A 15906-nucleotide genomic window follows, 5' to 3' on the forward strand; every position below is an offset into this window, starting at 1 on the left:
ATATGGTATATCGCGATTATTGAAGAAGTGGAGTAAGAAAGAAATTTCGTATCGTTAAAAATTAGCTTGGACTCTAATAGTCGCATCAATCGTGCGAGCAACGCCTCGCTTAATAAAACCGTAATAATCGGTGGAAAAAAGTGGGCAGAAGAAAGGGTTAAATTATAGATACTCATGGCACTAAAGGGAAAGCGATCTCTTCTTTTTTTTTTTTTTTTTTTTCATTCTCTTCTTTTGCGAATTCTACGGTGTAAAAGGAGTTGTTGTTGCTGTTTAGGATCTAACTGTGGAGCATATATATAACCATAAAACACGGGACCGCAGTGGGAGCTGGTTTTACAATCGCGATCTACGAGGGGCTAAATTGTAGCGTTCGTGCTGCCGCCGTTTCATTCGCGCAAAGGTAGAATCGATCGTGCCGCCGTTTCGGATTTATTATCCTTATTACCGATAATTATTTTAAGTAGTTCACCGCTCCGGGTGAAATGGCTCCCGGCCTAATAATACCACGTTCCTTTTTCTTTTTTTTTTTCTTTTCTTCCTCTCTTTCTTTTCCCATCCCGCGGCTTAATAAATATTTATTTCGCGTAATCGAGCGGCGTGCTCTCGCTCCCTTCGTATCGTATGTATGCACACGACGATAAACATTTTATTATGCTCCTGGACACGAAGCGCTCGTTAAACACGATCGATCCCACTGCCCACACACGTGTGCTGCCGGGGCAAACTACTTCTTTTTTTCTTTCCCCCTCCCCTCCCTTGCCCCCCTATCTCTAACTACTTGCTCTCCAACTGTGCACAGCGTATATACTTCCTCGGTTTACCTGGTTGTCGCTGTATTTGCGATATTCGTATGCCCGTTTCACGGACATGAAGGGACGCTCGTTCACGCTCTCGGCCCGTGGCCGTCCCAGGGTACCGGTTCCGGTGCTACCGTTGTACTTCCGGCTGCTCGACCGTTGCGGAAGCAACGGGCTCGCCGGCGCGGATGTGTAAAGAGCTGCCCTCGATTGTGACTGGAAAATTATAAGTCACAAACATTGTTAGCTGTTATGTATATAAAATAACATTCGCGAAAGGAAAATTGCGAGAGAAGAAATTTAATTTTATTATTTTTTCACTGTTGTTGTATTAAAGGCTAGGATCATTGGAGGATCAGGAGGTAATTTGATTTGATGATGAAATTTTTGGAGAAATTCAAGCGCTGTTTCAATGATTTTTTTTCTTTTTTTTTTTTTACCTGCCCGGAAGTGGAATTGACAAGCCACGTGTCCTCATCGTCGTCGAGAACCGCAGAATCGCTGGCGTACCCGTCGTGCCTCATCCTTCCCCTCTGCAAGCTTCTCAGCTCGCCGATCACGCGATTTCCGGTTTCTTGTCGCCAAAGTTTCCCCGGGTTTCTTTCATCCCTCCTCGCGGCAAGTTTCAACTGCTGTTGCCTCAACCATGATAATCTAGAGAAGAGAGGAAACAAGGTAAAACTTTCCCATTCCGCGCCGAAAAACTTTCTTAATCACCGCGTTGCTTCTAATAATTTTCGCCCAACGCATAATCCGTCCGCAAAAAATCACAAAAGAAGTGCACCCTTAGTAACTTAAACTAGCGCGAAAATCCCGAGAAAGAAATCGAAGAAACAGGAAGTTTCTCTCTCTCTCTCTTTCTCTCTCTTTCTCAAGCGTGTAACTCTTCCTCTTTAAGAGGGATGGAAAGAAAGCTCGATCCGCGAATGTTACACCGCGGATCCTTTGTCACCTGTCACGGATTAGAATCTCTGGCTACTTCCCGCGAACCAGCTGTTTTCATCCTGTAAATCGTGATTTCTCGCTTTCCTCGCCTTCCTAGGAGGAAGAGTTACACCGACTCGAGTTACTCGCGAGGCCGGGCGGCGACGAAAACACGAGAAGCTACTTTCTCGGGGAGGGGAACACGAGACGAGGGGCACGGAAGCGTGTAACAAAGCCTCGTTAGAACGGGGCCACGTCACGGTTCCAGAGTCGGAAGAAGGCCGGAATCCAGGACCTCCTACCGAGATAGATAATTGCATCCTGATCGATGGAGTAGCTCCGGGCCATCGATTTCCGTTCGTGTGTTTCGCTCGCGGTGCCTCTCCCCCCTTGTAATAAATCCACGACTTCCCTCCCCTTCTCCTCCCCCCATCCGGTTTTTATCTCTCTCCCTTTTAACGAAATTCGTGGAACGGCCACACCCTCGCGATCGAGCGAATCGTGAACTAAATGGAGGCGATCGTGTCGCGAAGCGGAAACGATTTTTATCGCCATCCCTCTTTTTTAATAATAAATTAAACCGTTATCGTATGCTGGTATTCGTCGATTGGTGTTCGTCGCATCGAATGCACAATATCCATGTATAAATATTTGCGGGGATTGAAAGGATTTCGAAACGAAAGCGAAAGCTTCGAATGCTTCGAACGAGAAGGACGAGCTATACGAATCCGAACGAAATCCTCGCCCGTGTCAGAGGCTCGTGCACGGAAGCGCATCAAGTTTGGATGAGAAGTTAATTCGCCGCGAGATCAAACGGTGATGATGTAAATTTCACGCCGGTGAAAGAGAGAACCGTAAATAGGATTTCTCAGTGCCTGCAAACTGATGGAAAATCAACCCTCTTCCACGGAGGGGAGGGGGTGTAACGAGCTTTGAAAGATCAACGTCTGTTCCGTTCGCGAAACTGCAACGTTTAAGTTCGAAGAAGTTCGAGATTTCTGTTCCCGACTTGCACGAAAATCGAGAAATTATTTCCCATTCCGTTTGAACGCAATATAGCCATCTTCAAACATTTGATTACAGATTTCATATATATATATTCGTTACGTTGTTTTTTTTAATTTTTATATCTTTCGACATTGTATTAAACTCAAAGAAACGCAAACGGAATGATCGACGATTTTTGAAATTTTTTTCAAGAAATACACGCCGTTGGATTTTAATAAATGTTGGCGAAAAAAACGAATATCGCTCGCATTTTTCTCCTGTGTGTCTGTCTCCTCTGAAAATGACGTCAATCGAAAAATCCAAGTTGGCCAAGAAATATCGTAACGGTGATTTCATTTCATATTCACGCGGGAACGCGTAGAATTCGCACGCGTAACGAAACGTTCTACGTTTCTGGTGAAATTAAAATGTTCCATATCCATTCGCGAAATAAAAAAAAAGGGGGGAGGAGGGAGGGAATTTAACGGCAATGGAATTTACGAGGACAAGCGTTCTATCCCGATTCTATATCGGTTTGAAATAAATCGAGACGGATATCCTCGTTCTCTATCTCCGCAAAAGATTCTCGCGTTTCGAATAATAAAACGGGCTCGTTACGTTGATCCAATTTTTTTTTTTTTTTTTTCGACACGAGATATTTTCGGGATCGTTCACGCGATTTCCTAGGTCGGATGTAAAACAGTTTCGTTTCGTGTAGCCAATATTTTACGGCGTGTAACACGTAACCTTGTTTAATAGCAATTTCGTAGTCCGCGTTTTGGAAGAGTAACAATAACTATAAATTCTGAAGCAATGAGCGTAAATTCGCGTTAACCTCTGTACAGGGGCTATAAATTTTAACGTCGTGTTTCGAGTGTATTCGATTGCTCGATTATTACTATTTCTAAGAACGAATTATTGCGAATATTACTTGTTGTAACATTCAAATTAGTTGAGATTACTTCTTTCCACTTTCTTGAAGTAAGAAAAACGAGCCGATCGTTTTGAGACAGCTAATTCTTCTCCTTTTTTGCCATATACATCGCGTCGATACATCGATTTGCAGATATCTATCTACGGATATTTATCTCTCTTTTCTGTTAATAATAAAGTTTTAAAGAATAAAGTTTCGAACGAGGTTTTAAAAAAAATTCGAAATTCTCCTAGCGAGAGAAAACCATCGACGAAAAGTAAACATTAAAAATTAACTTCCCTACTTGCTAAAAAAAATATTCACATTTTACGATCTCGCGAGAAATCCACAAAAGCAAAGAATCACCGTTCCACCATCGATATGAAATAAATTTGAGAAGGAAATTTATAAAATATCGAAGAAGAAATTCCAAGTCTACGGTGGTATTTTCCCGGAGAAATGACGATTTATCTCGGCATGGAGCACGAGAGAATTTTTCACGGAGCGAGAGAATGATCTTCCTCGAAATAATATCGCGGTTAGAGGGAAGAGTAGTCTCGGGCAGGATAGGTCCGGAAAGGACGTCGGAAACGCGAGCTCGTCGTGGAAAATTGCGCGAAGCCTTTACGAACCGCTTTTGTGCTCCCTTTCTGCTTCGAATGACTTCCGTATCCGAGCGCTCCGCTTCCACGAAGCTCCTCCGGCGATGGAAAAATTGCCAGCGGAAAGAAAATGCAGTTGCGCGGGAAACAAAGAACAAACGAGAAAGTGGGGAAGAAGGAGAAGAAAAAGAAGAAGAGGAGGAAGAAGAGGAACAAAAACAAGAAGAAGAAGAAGAAGAAGAAAAAACAAAAGGGGTGAGTCTGGTGGCGGCCGATTTACCGTTCTATATTTATAATTATGTCAGAGGGCGGTCGGAGTCCCGCGAATAGGGACATTCTCCCTCTCCCTTCAACGAGTCTCAGAATATTTCTATTTTCGTCGTATTTTCGCCGACGTTCCTCGAATACCGTAGACGCGGTTTCTTAATGGAATCAATCGTCACCGTTTCCTAAGCTTGGATTCTTAAAAAATTTAGCCACCATCCAATTTTACCGTCCCCCGAATATTTCGATTCGTTCGAAACTTTGCAAATTTGTATATATATTAATAATAACCGTACGAATTGACGAAATGATTAGGAAAGGAAATAAAATATTAAACGAATCTTCCGAATTTCTCTTCTCTTCTCATTTTCCTTATATAAATCGGGACGAGATTTCGCGAACGAAACGTCAACATTTTTGAAAAATGTCCCATTGCGAGAATCGCTTCCGAGTACTCGACAATTTATTTCCACGAACGGGATCAAAGGGAGGAATGTTATCTTGAAATCGGATGAAACGGCATCGATCGAGGTACAGATAGCCTCCGGTACTCGGAACGATTGTTTCAGAGGCAGAGCAGCGGCCGTAGATGGAATTTAAACAGCTACGAGTCGGGACGGGGAGGGTAGGGAGGAAAAGCAGGATCGAGAGACGAGGAACGAACGGTGAAGCCCCCGAAAGGAGAGCTTCTTTGCGGCTGAGAAAGCAGACCTGCCAAACGTCTGTCGACCTCCTCGACCATAAACGTCGCCTGTTTCTCCGTCGTAGCGGATCACGCTTCTTCATAAATATCCGGGCGAAACTTGCGGTTTCGCTCGCTCTCCGCCTCGGCTCCGCACGAGGGACGTTTATTTTCACGGCTTTCGGCCCTCCAGCGACTCGATACACGAGTATTTTACGGTGACTGCCAGTCCAGTTCGACGAACTCCGGTAACGTACGGTTTAACAAACTTGTTAAGTGTCGGATCTTATTCGTTTCTTTTCCATTCGTCGAATAAGATTTCGAACAGGAAGAGAATCCAATCGTTCGATCGAGTCGAAAAAATCTTGGAAAAATCTTTCATCCGCGCGATCTTTTGAATAACGAAAAGTCTGAAACGTTCCATTTTTCGTTCGCTTCCCCCTCCCCAATTTTAATATTCTCGAATATCGCGTGGAATAAACTAAAGATCTAGATTAATTCAAATGGATATATTCCGACTCGATCCAAGAATTAATAATTTCTGTGCATAGGGTTAATCACGCGAGCTCGTTCCCCACGATCAATTCTCCAATCAACGACAACATCGAAAATAGAACAATCTCGTGTCTGAGAATAAAATTCGATTAAAATTCCCCTCCCCTCCCTCTCTCTCTCTCTCTCTCTCCTCCGTCAACTCCGCTCTCCGATATATTTCTAAAACTGGACGCAACGTTCCAGAACGGCGAATCAACGAGGCGACAATGCGGTCGTTGGCTCGCCAGTATCCATCCTCCGACCGCGAAACTCGTATTTCATAACGCGATACGACGCGTGTCCGTGCCAGCATCGTCCGCATCCACCGACTTTTCTCTTTCCATTTGCACCGGCCGGCCGACAATGACTCACGACGACCGCGTTCGCCATTCCTGGCAGAAATACGACGACCGCACTGCGTCGCAATCGCGTCCGCCTATGGGTAGACAATTTATTAATTGTACGTCCTTTATCCTCCTGTCCTTTCCATCGTCTCTACCCTCCCCCCCTTTCTCTCTCTCTCTCTCTCTCTCTCTCTCTCTCTCTCTCACTCTCTGTCGTTTCGATCGAGTCCTTTTGCGGCGCCCTATTCGGAGGAAGGAGAAGTTGCGACACGTCCGTCGTCCACTGGAACCTCTGCCAGTGGAATGGCCCAGTTTCCGCCAGTTCACCATTCCGCCTTCGATCCCGAGCGGAAAATCTCCTCCTGATCTCTCTCCTCGTCTCTCCTCATCAGTTTCACAATGTACGTCGGGCGTGACGAAACGGTTCCCCGAGCCGGGCCTCATCGCGCTCTCACCCCTCCAAGTATTATTAGAGACGGGCCGAGCGCATTTAATTATGGGATTTGTTACACGTAGTATAGCTTGTCCGATGTTAAACGTTAGCCGGGAATCGTGCCAGGAAAAGGGACTCCGAAATCGGTCTGTCGAGGGTGTATATATATATATATATATGAGAAAGAGAGAGGAGCTGCGTAGATACTCGTTTTGACAAGAAATCTTTCTAAAGATCGTTTTCTTTTTCGAAAGAGAAAAGATAATAATACGTTTTCTCGAAGAAATTATTTTTCAACAAGCGATATTTTAAACTCTTATTATCTATTATCTCTTATCACCTTAGAAGAATATACAAGAGATCGTCCTCGATACTTTTAATTAATAAATCCGTAAAAAGCGAGAAGAGAGAAAAATATAATATAATCACTCACCCGTCCACGTGATCCGAGGTGTTCTTAGCAGACCCGTTGGCGAATTCTGGCGGGGGATCGGGGGTGTTCGGGCTCAAAGGGCTGATAGGTCTCCTCGAGTTCTCGCCGAGAATGTCCTCGAAATCGACGACGGGCGCGGTGCCGCGTACAGACGCCTTCCTCACCAAAGAGGGGGAGGAAAGTTTCTGATGTTTGAGCATGTCGGTGGTGGCGCCGTAAGAGAACGGTTGACTCGTCTGCCTGGCGTGATAAGGTATGTCCTCGTCGATGTAATCGATATTTCCAGGAGGCGAGAACGAGTCACCGTGCTTCCTGTACGGGTCGGTCGAGGATTCGGAGATCTTTCGGTCGGGCGACACGCGATACTCGAACTCGTCCCTTCGATGATCGATCTTAGCGGGTGGCTCGCGATATTCGTTCTTCAGGGTGCTGTAACTGCTGCTCGAGTTGTACGGGGGGCTCGATTCTTTCCCAGTGCTGTAATTCCTGTACGAATCCTTCAGCGTCGAGTAAGTGGAGGGGGAATGGCTGCTCGCGTGGCTGCTGTAGCTGCGAGTTTCTTGTATGTACATCTTCTCGCTCCTGTCCGTTCTGTAGTCCTCCGTTGGGGGATCTGGCATCGACTGAAATTAACAAGATTCGTTCGTTCCGGTGAGAACACGGAGGAAGTTCAACGATCGAAATTTTTTTCTCGAGTAAAAAAATTATTTTCTTTCTCTTGTCCCGGAATCATGACACGTTAGAAAAGTTATGGACGAAGGGAGAGGTTACCTCGACGGTGAGCATCATATCATGGAGCAGCTTATCGAGATCACCGTGAGCCTGGTTATCCGGCTCCGGCTCGGGTGGGCTAGGTCGTTGCGGCGGGGCGCTGCTAATTCCGCTGTCCATGGAAACTGTCAATGGCGAGCCACGGGCACCACCGGCAGCACCCTGGTGTACCACAGCGTACAGGGATCCATCTATGGGACCGCAGGTGTAACCCAATCCGCGAGGCGACGTCTGAACGGAGGAGCTCGAAGGTGGTGGCGGCGATAATGGAGTTTCCCGTCCTTCTGAACAAAAATTTCCATCCGATTCCATCGGATTAAATTTCTGCAACCAACGCACACGCGCGTTTCGTTTCGTTTCGTTTCGAACGAACGTAACGCATCGTAACGTCTAAACGCATCGGAACGGAAAGCTCGGAATAAAATAGTCTATAAACAAGTCTCGGTGGAGGATCGTTACAATCGAATCTAATTTCTAATTTATCAAAGCGTGCTTTATTAATACCGTTTCTAATAATATAACGTCCCTCTTGGTGTCTCTCTCGATCCTCCTCGCGAGAAATTCGCCTGGTGAACAAAGAGGCTCGTTAAAGGGAAACAATCGATTGTAAATCGATGAAACTGGCAGAGACTAATTGCCAAACAGAGAAAAAGAGAGATGTATACGTGTCCTATCCTCTTTCCTTCTTCCAGAATCGTCGGGCCAATTTAACGCTAATCCCTCATGGTCGTGCTAGAAGAATCTTCGCTCACGTGTGGATTCTCTCCCCCATCCCTAAATACATCCTTTCTTATCCGCGGGGAGAGTGCAAGCAGAGGGAAGAGGCCGAAATCCATCCACTTCGCGCTTTGCACTCTTCCGAGAAGATCAAGAAGAGAAACGCTTCGCGTGACGAGAGCAATCGCGTGCGAGCTTTCATCCCGGATTCGCAGAAATCCTCGTCAAGCGACAGGTATGCGTCTTAAGGGACACGCGGGGACTCCCCTCTCCAGGCACCGGGCGAAAATACGATCTTCCTGCACTGGTTCGTGAAATTCGAAATTCCAACGAGACTTCAAAGAAAGAAAGCATCCTTTCGTCACTGTCATCATCGCTTTCCAAACTTCTTCCCTCGTGGGAAGAGTTTGAGCGTAATCGACGAAGGATCGTGGTGTTTTCTTTACAACCTCGAGCGATTTGGAAACGAGAAGAGGGGAGGGGAGCGTTGGTTCGAGAGAGATCGATCTACGATATTTCTTTCGATGCGTTCGACTAATATTCCTCTGCTGCGACGAAGAGAATCGAAGAAAGAAAAGAAAGAGAAAGAGAGAAAAAGGTAAAACAGTCCGGCTTTTAGAGAACTGCTGCGATTTTAAAAGTGCCGTCGACGCACTCGTGGACCATCAGCCTCCACGAGTGGCCGACGCTTTCCCTCGTTTCAACTCGACTGGAAATTCGAGAATTTATCGCGCAAGAATTAAAATTATTTTAGATCGAGTTGGTAAACGAATGAAAAGAAGCGGCTAGACGAGAGAATTTTGAATAAATTCGTATCGATCTCTCGTTTTCAACCCATCGTTCCCCGTTTCTTCTTCGATAGATGTCCATCGAGATCGATATCGTCGCCCATACGCATACGTGAAACGCTGGCCATGACGCGCACAATTCTCGTCTGAATTCAATCGTTCGAGTTCGTCCTATCCTATCTGAAACGACGCATCTCGCCGTGCATAAATCATTTTTACTGCGGACTACGTTCTCTCGGTGAGAGGGGGAGAAGAGAGAGGGAAGGAAACTGGTCGGTGTAATCCACCTTGGCCGGCAGATGGAACGCATTTAACACCCGCGCGCAAACGCGAAACACGCCGCGAACGACCAGCCTGTTGCTCTTGATCTCGATCAAGAGGATTATCGCGACGCTCCTTCCAACCGAGGTTGGACGGGGGAGGAATCTGAATGGCGTTGGCCCATGCCGAGCCGTAGCCGCGAAAACGCAAACGACGTAGTAAATCACCGGGGCGAATACTCGCGAGGCCGAGATAAGAAGCTGTAACGACACTGATACCTTTATCGCGAGCTTCGGCCACGATACGAATGCTTGCTTATCCCCCCTCGTTCAGATAAAAATCAACAATGATTCTTAAGAGGAGGGGTGAAGGATCGAAGGTGGAGGGGTGAAGGATCGAAGGTGGAGGGAAAAAAGGAAGAGCACCGCACGTACGCGAAGAGGAAGAATTCTGAAAGGAAGAAAAATCTAAGAGGGGAGGAGGATCGAATCGAGGTTGCCGTCTAGCAGCTGGGAGACGACCACCCAGGATTTTCGTTTCGGGGAAGCCCGTCTGAAAGGTAAGATTTAAGGTTTTTTGGGCCGATTCTCTGCAACCGATCGTTTACCGATCGCCCGGAGGAAGCGTCTCGCGTGCTTTCGAAGATTGAGATCTTTGGCTAGTCGTACGTGAAACGACGATTTCCAACAATTCCGATTACAACACGAAGTTTGCCGAGTTTGAGAGAGATATTAAAGATGATGGTCAAGTTAAATTTAACCACATTCAACCTTATCGAAATTTAAATGTTGGAAATGCAAGCGATTGTTAATTGTCGATATCGATAGAAGGGATATGGATACATTTACGTTGATTCTTCTTGGAAAGGTTCTTCTCATTCGAGAATGTTTTTTTCCGACATTAATTTCGAGAGCGATTCTTAAGAAACGACGGCATCAATTTCTATCGGGTTGATGGCACAATAGAAGGGCATAGATCACGCTAATCATTGCGGTAAACATCGAAGAGAGATCTAACGACTAGCACTTAACACGTGCACGAGCCGCAGCTGCAACTTGCACGCACACATTGTCCAATCGATATGTACAAGCTATGTCGCCTTTGGCCAATGGCCGTTCACGATTCGCGCGGATTTATTGCGCCAAATGATACGTCCACGCAACGATTACGTTTCTGCCTCGTCTGTTATTCCCATTCTCGGCCCTCCTCTCCCTCGCATCCGTGTTCGCATCGGCGAAAACAGGGCCGATCCAGCGCGAGTGATCCAAGCACGGGGTACGATCGATCGGGCGCAAACTTTATTGTGCATCTCGATTCTTATCTGAATGCGGCCGGCTCGGCAGCGTACGATGCTCGTGCATCGATTGTTTTTTGGCTCGATACCGCGGACGCTTTTAGCCACGGGTCGGTGTAAACGCGATTCGTGCCGGCTGAGAAGTTACGGCCATCGTTGATGGAGTTATGACCGGTGTATGGTATATCGTATCGCGTCACGTGATGCGAGCGCAATTTTCGCGAGATAAGGTGATTCAAAAGTAACGTTTATCTCTTCCTGCTTCTTTAATTTCGTTTCCTCCTTTTTTTCTCGCGCGATGCGACAAATATTTGGACCCGTCAATACTACTCTCTCAGAATAAAATCTCGTTCGCAATTGCGATTCTACAAGTGTATGAACGTATCCATCCTCGAGGAAGAAATCATCGTGGCACGATTCGCGAAACGAGTCGTTAAATCGGGTTAATAGAGGAAGCGATAAAACCGTATCTTCTCCCTTTGAGCGGGTTTCAAACGTTCCCCGAAGAGAAGTGGTCGGAGGAAGTGGTCGAGGGAACGGTCCACGTTTCCACGAGCTCCGACCGTCATAAACAATCGGCCGGGAACATCGTGCTCGGGTGCACTCGCGTCGCACCTCGCTAAGTAAACGATGGAATTAACGATGAACGGACAACGCAGCGGCAGCCGCAAGAGGTTCGCCCGAGAGACGCGATCTAATTTCATATCGCGCTCTTTAATAACGTCCCCGCCTCGCGCATATCGCTCACTCGCTCGTACTCATCGTTGATTAAGAAACGCGGGCATCGTTTCTTATTGCATCGTTGAATGTATAATATCGGAATGGATAATTTCTCGGTGAAAAGGAGAAAGAAAGAGAAAAAGAAAAACAAAAAAAAAAAAATAACAAGGAGGCGCGAGTTTATTTTCAAGCGAGCGAGTTTGACGTGAGGAAGGAAATTCGATGGAAAATTTATTATTAGTCTTTTGAAAATAACTCGCGAAGTCGTTTGTGAAAGCCTTGGAATTTACGATCGGGTATCAATATTTCATTAATAGATAATCTCGCCGAGTGGTTCTTTTAAACAACTTACGTAATCAATACATCTCGAAGCGATTTTCTGCGAAAAGAAATCGAGACACGGACTGTTTCAAGAATAACTTTTTCCCCGGAAAATCGGAACGAATCGAAGAACGATCGAAGAATGTATTCCCTTTTCGTATTCGCTCTTTTCGAATTACATTTTCTCAAAAAAAAAAACAGAAAAGAAAAAACGAAATCTCAAACAAGAAAATTATTTTTTTTAAATCTCCATTCTCCCGACTGAATCCCGAACGAGAATTAGATTACTCGAAAAATTATTTATCCTTCGATCGATTTCCTTCAATCCCCGTTGAAGCTTATCCTCAAGCGTGCAATCCCCTACACGCGAAAATTTCAGTTTCCAGTTTCATTTCACGCCGTTTCAACGACCATATCCAACACCGCGTATATATATATATATATATTCTTACGGTCGAGAAAACGTAAGAGGAGAGGTGGTCAGAAAGAGCGGGATTCCTTTCTTAGCGGATAGAAACGAAAAAAAAAAATATATATATATATATATAGATATCGAGGAGCACCGACGTATTATAGATTTCACCGAGGATTTCGTTTCGTCTCGGTGTCGCATTATTCCTTGTTCGCGATCAACCCCCTATCCCCTGTACTGTATGCGTTCAAACCCGTACGTATTAATAAGCGGTGTAGGCAACGGTAGGATCGTTGCCTCGTCGAGGTGAATATGGTAATTAGATTCTCGCGCGGAGACGTCATCGCTTTAGCCGGTTCTCCCTTCTTCCTCCTTTCTCCCCCCCCCCTCCCCGCCGTTCCGTCCCTCCTTACTTTATTTCCTCCCTTCCGCCCTCCTTTCCCGCCATTCACGGCCCCATGCGGATTACTCTCGACGGTCTTATGGTAGTAAAATTCGCCATTGGCCGGTTTCTATTCATACGGTGCCGCCGTCATTATCTTTCGCGGAGGAGAAAAGAGCCGAGGCAGGCCCGTAGAGGCTCTCCCCCTCCCTCTCCCCCCGTCCACGAGGAAGAGAGCGCGACTGCGCTGGACGAGGCGAGGGAGAAGGACAGGGTGACTCGAGTGGAGCGCGTGCGAAACGGAGAAAGAGAAAGAGAAAGGGAGACGTACGGACGAATTACTCGTTTGACGGCCTTATAGAGATTCGTGTGAGACGCCGACGGGGAAGTGGGCAACGATCCACGGAATATACCTTGTTCGGACACGAATGACAAAAAACACGAGGCGGGGGCGTAACGATTTCTTCCTCCTATTCGGAAATTGAAGGAGAAAAGGAATTCCATTCCAATCCCGGTTCGAGCGTGCGAATAAAAGAAAAGAAGGAAGAGAGGACGAAACGATGATGAATTCGAGTTATCGATTCGATTGATCGATCAAACGCACGATTGTTTTCGCCGATACAACCGATATATATATGTACATATAAAGTTACGCTAGATTCACCTTTGATCGAGATCCCAATTCCGGTTTAAGGTCGGGGAGAAAAATCGGCTGAGTCCCAAGGATGGCCGTGGTGGATCGAGTTTCACGATTAAAGGCCGAGTAAAAAGGCGATTCTGGTCGGCGAGATCTCGGCGAGAAGAAACGCGTGTTCCGTTCACCGGGAGCACAGAAACGGCACTGTACGTTGCAAATGCTGCTGCACGATGGTGATCACCACCACCGCTCTCCACCACCGCCGTCATCGCGATCAGCATCAATCCGACCACCACCACCCGGTGTGGCTACGTCACACCATCGTTCACCAGCGTGTAACCGGGGCTATCGTCATCATCATTGGAGGCAGGCCTCGTTTCATCCTACGCAACGAGCTGGCATGGCAAAGTCTCTCCTTCTGCCTCCACCTTCTGCCCATGAATAAACACGAGTACTCGCCGCGTTACGATACCGAATCCGCGCCTGTCCGTATTGTGTGTGTGTGTGTGTGTGTGTGTGTGTACGCGCGTGTGCACGCACCTCTGGACCGTTTCTTCCGTGTACTCGCTCGTTTCTTTCTTTTCTTTTTTTTCTTTTTTTCGCGTAACGAAAAGTCCACGTTAATCGGGCGGGGGACATTTCTCACTTGTTACTGTTGTCTGGTTCGAAAATAGGATAGGTTACACGTGTTTGAATCTTGGCTGTCAGTTACTTCCTTTTGGCAGCTCGGCCGTTTAATATTGTGTCGAAAATGTTTCGCAATTGGTTGGCTAAAATTAATGGGATTATTTTCTAAGGAAAGCTCATTTCGCATCGTGTTGCGAATCCTTGGAAAATCGACGCGAATTCTAAGTTTAATATCTTGGGAATTCTAGCTTCTAAGTTTAATAATTTTAAGAATTCTCCGGTAGACGCGTAACGGGATCGAAAATTTTGTAATTCGTCCATCAACCTCCTCCTCCACTTCAAAATTCCATCTCTCTCCTCGAGAGAGTAATTTCTGCCTCTTCGCACAAGAGTAGTATCTTTCACGTGGTTCCTGACCTGCGTAAGCGTGTGTGCAACTCTCCTCGCGGGTATTGCGTGTTCACGGTGGGCCCCTCTACCCATTCGACTGGCCTCCAGTCGCCAGTCCTTCTACGGCAACACTCAGCTCCGCAGCTCTTGCCTCGGCTTCGTCGTCGTCGTCGTCGTCGTCGTCGTCGTCGTTGTCGTCGTCGTCGTTGTCCTCGCCGCGATTCGAGTCGATATTTCGTGCGTGCGTGCGTGCGTGCGTACACGCACAAAGAGCGCTCATCGATTCGGTTTGGACTAAACGGTAAACTCGGTCCGCGCCGCTAAATTCGCCCCTTTCTTCTCTCCTCGGTCCAACAATCGGAGAGTACGTGGTGACACAATCTGTCTTTAGAATCTTCAATCGGGGCGCATAGAAAGGCACGGCTCGTGTACTACACGCTCTTTCATTTGTTCCAACTCGTTCGTTCCGAGTTCGTTCCTCCTAGTGGGCTCGTTCGCTCCACGAGAACCGAGAGCAATTTTTCTTATCTCCGATCGATAGATCCGAACGAATTCGCACGATTCGCGTAACTTTCGCGTCGAATAAATCCTTCTCCTGCAGAGCTTATACCCATTATCACATCCACTCGTAATTTCTATCTTTGTATCTTTCGTTAAGGAAGAAAAAAAAAAGGGAGAGATATATAATCTAAACGAGCTATTGCGTCTTTAATTCTTGGATAAAATCTGTATTTATACAGAATTCGAAGGTAAAAAAGACTATTAAAAGGAATAAATCTCCATCTCTTTACTCGATAAAAAAATAAAAATTTCGAACTTTTAATATACTTGAGAGTACAATCGCAATTTTTAAGAAAGTTTCCAAGATTAAAACTGGATATTGCATTTCCTTGGCAAGAAAGGAAGTACGAAAAGAAGGAAAGGATCTCCATTACGATTCAAATTTAATGGAATATAAATTGTGGCGAACGAGGCGCGTTACAAAACGATGCGCAAACAATGCTCGGTTCCTTCGTTAACGTACATCGCGTAGAATGAACGCGTCGTGAAAATTAATAATCATCGCGCGATCCGATCGAGCACGCATTCCGCGATCGATCATAGGATGCGTATTACGCGTTATGGCACGTGTCCTTTGCAAGCGTGCCGTTCCAATACTCGTCCCGTACCTGTCCCTACGCGCACGCGTGGCCTTTCAATCGCGCCGCCGGACGATGAATTATTAATTGCCGCCCATTCGTTTGCTACCGGATTCAAACACAAATTCGAGTCGAATAATTGCCATCATCGCTCCTTCGATATTACACTTGGTTGCTTCGAGCATTTTGACCGATCTTGGCCGAGATGGGACATCGAATTAGAATGCATCGGATCATTCTTAGATTCGTTTCTTTCTTTGATGCGCAGAACAACGTAAAACGCGATGTTCACTTGAAATTTTATCGTATCAACATCTCTATTCCGAATGCCAAGGTTTCCCAAGAAATAGTTACAGAACGTTACGTTGTTTCTCTGGATTCCCTTCCTCGAGGAAGGGAAAAAATTAGGATCCAGAAAAAGAAATTTCCTCTTCGCGTTTTCATTGTTCCGTTTCTAATTTTATCAACGATCAACGAAATAAATCGCTGCCACGTATTTCGTATTTTATCCGTTGCTCGCCGTAACTCGAT

The 15906-nt window shown here is 46.1% G+C and overlaps 1 protein-coding gene across 11 annotated transcripts in view; it reads right to left on the reverse strand.

Moving 5' to 3' along the window:
* LOC122716083 (tensin-3) overlaps positions 1-15906 on the reverse strand; it is a 148190-nt gene that overhangs the window by 6582 nt on the left and 125702 nt on the right. For 10 of the 11 annotated variants that reach the window (XM_043938818.1, XM_043938816.1, XM_043938822.1 and 7 more), the window contains 4 exons: positions 7688-7971; positions 6917-7539; positions 1241-1454; positions 825-1016 (listed from right to left, as the gene is read on the reverse strand). In XM_043938818.1, the coding sequence (XP_043794753.1) occupies positions 825-1016; positions 1241-1454; positions 6917-7539; positions 7688-7971 (1313 nt within the window). The remainder of the gene's footprint in view (positions 1-824; positions 1017-1240; positions 1455-6916; positions 7540-7687; positions 7972-15906) is intronic. The other variant, XM_043938817.1, reaches the window with a different exon arrangement.

This window comes from Apis laboriosa, unplaced genomic scaffold (assembly GCF_014066325.1).
Source record: "Apis laboriosa isolate Shangri-la unplaced genomic scaffold, ASM1406632v1 scaffold42_cov153, whole genome shotgun sequence".
Classification (NCBI taxonomy): Eukaryota; Metazoa; Arthropoda; class Insecta; order Hymenoptera; family Apidae; genus Apis; species Apis laboriosa.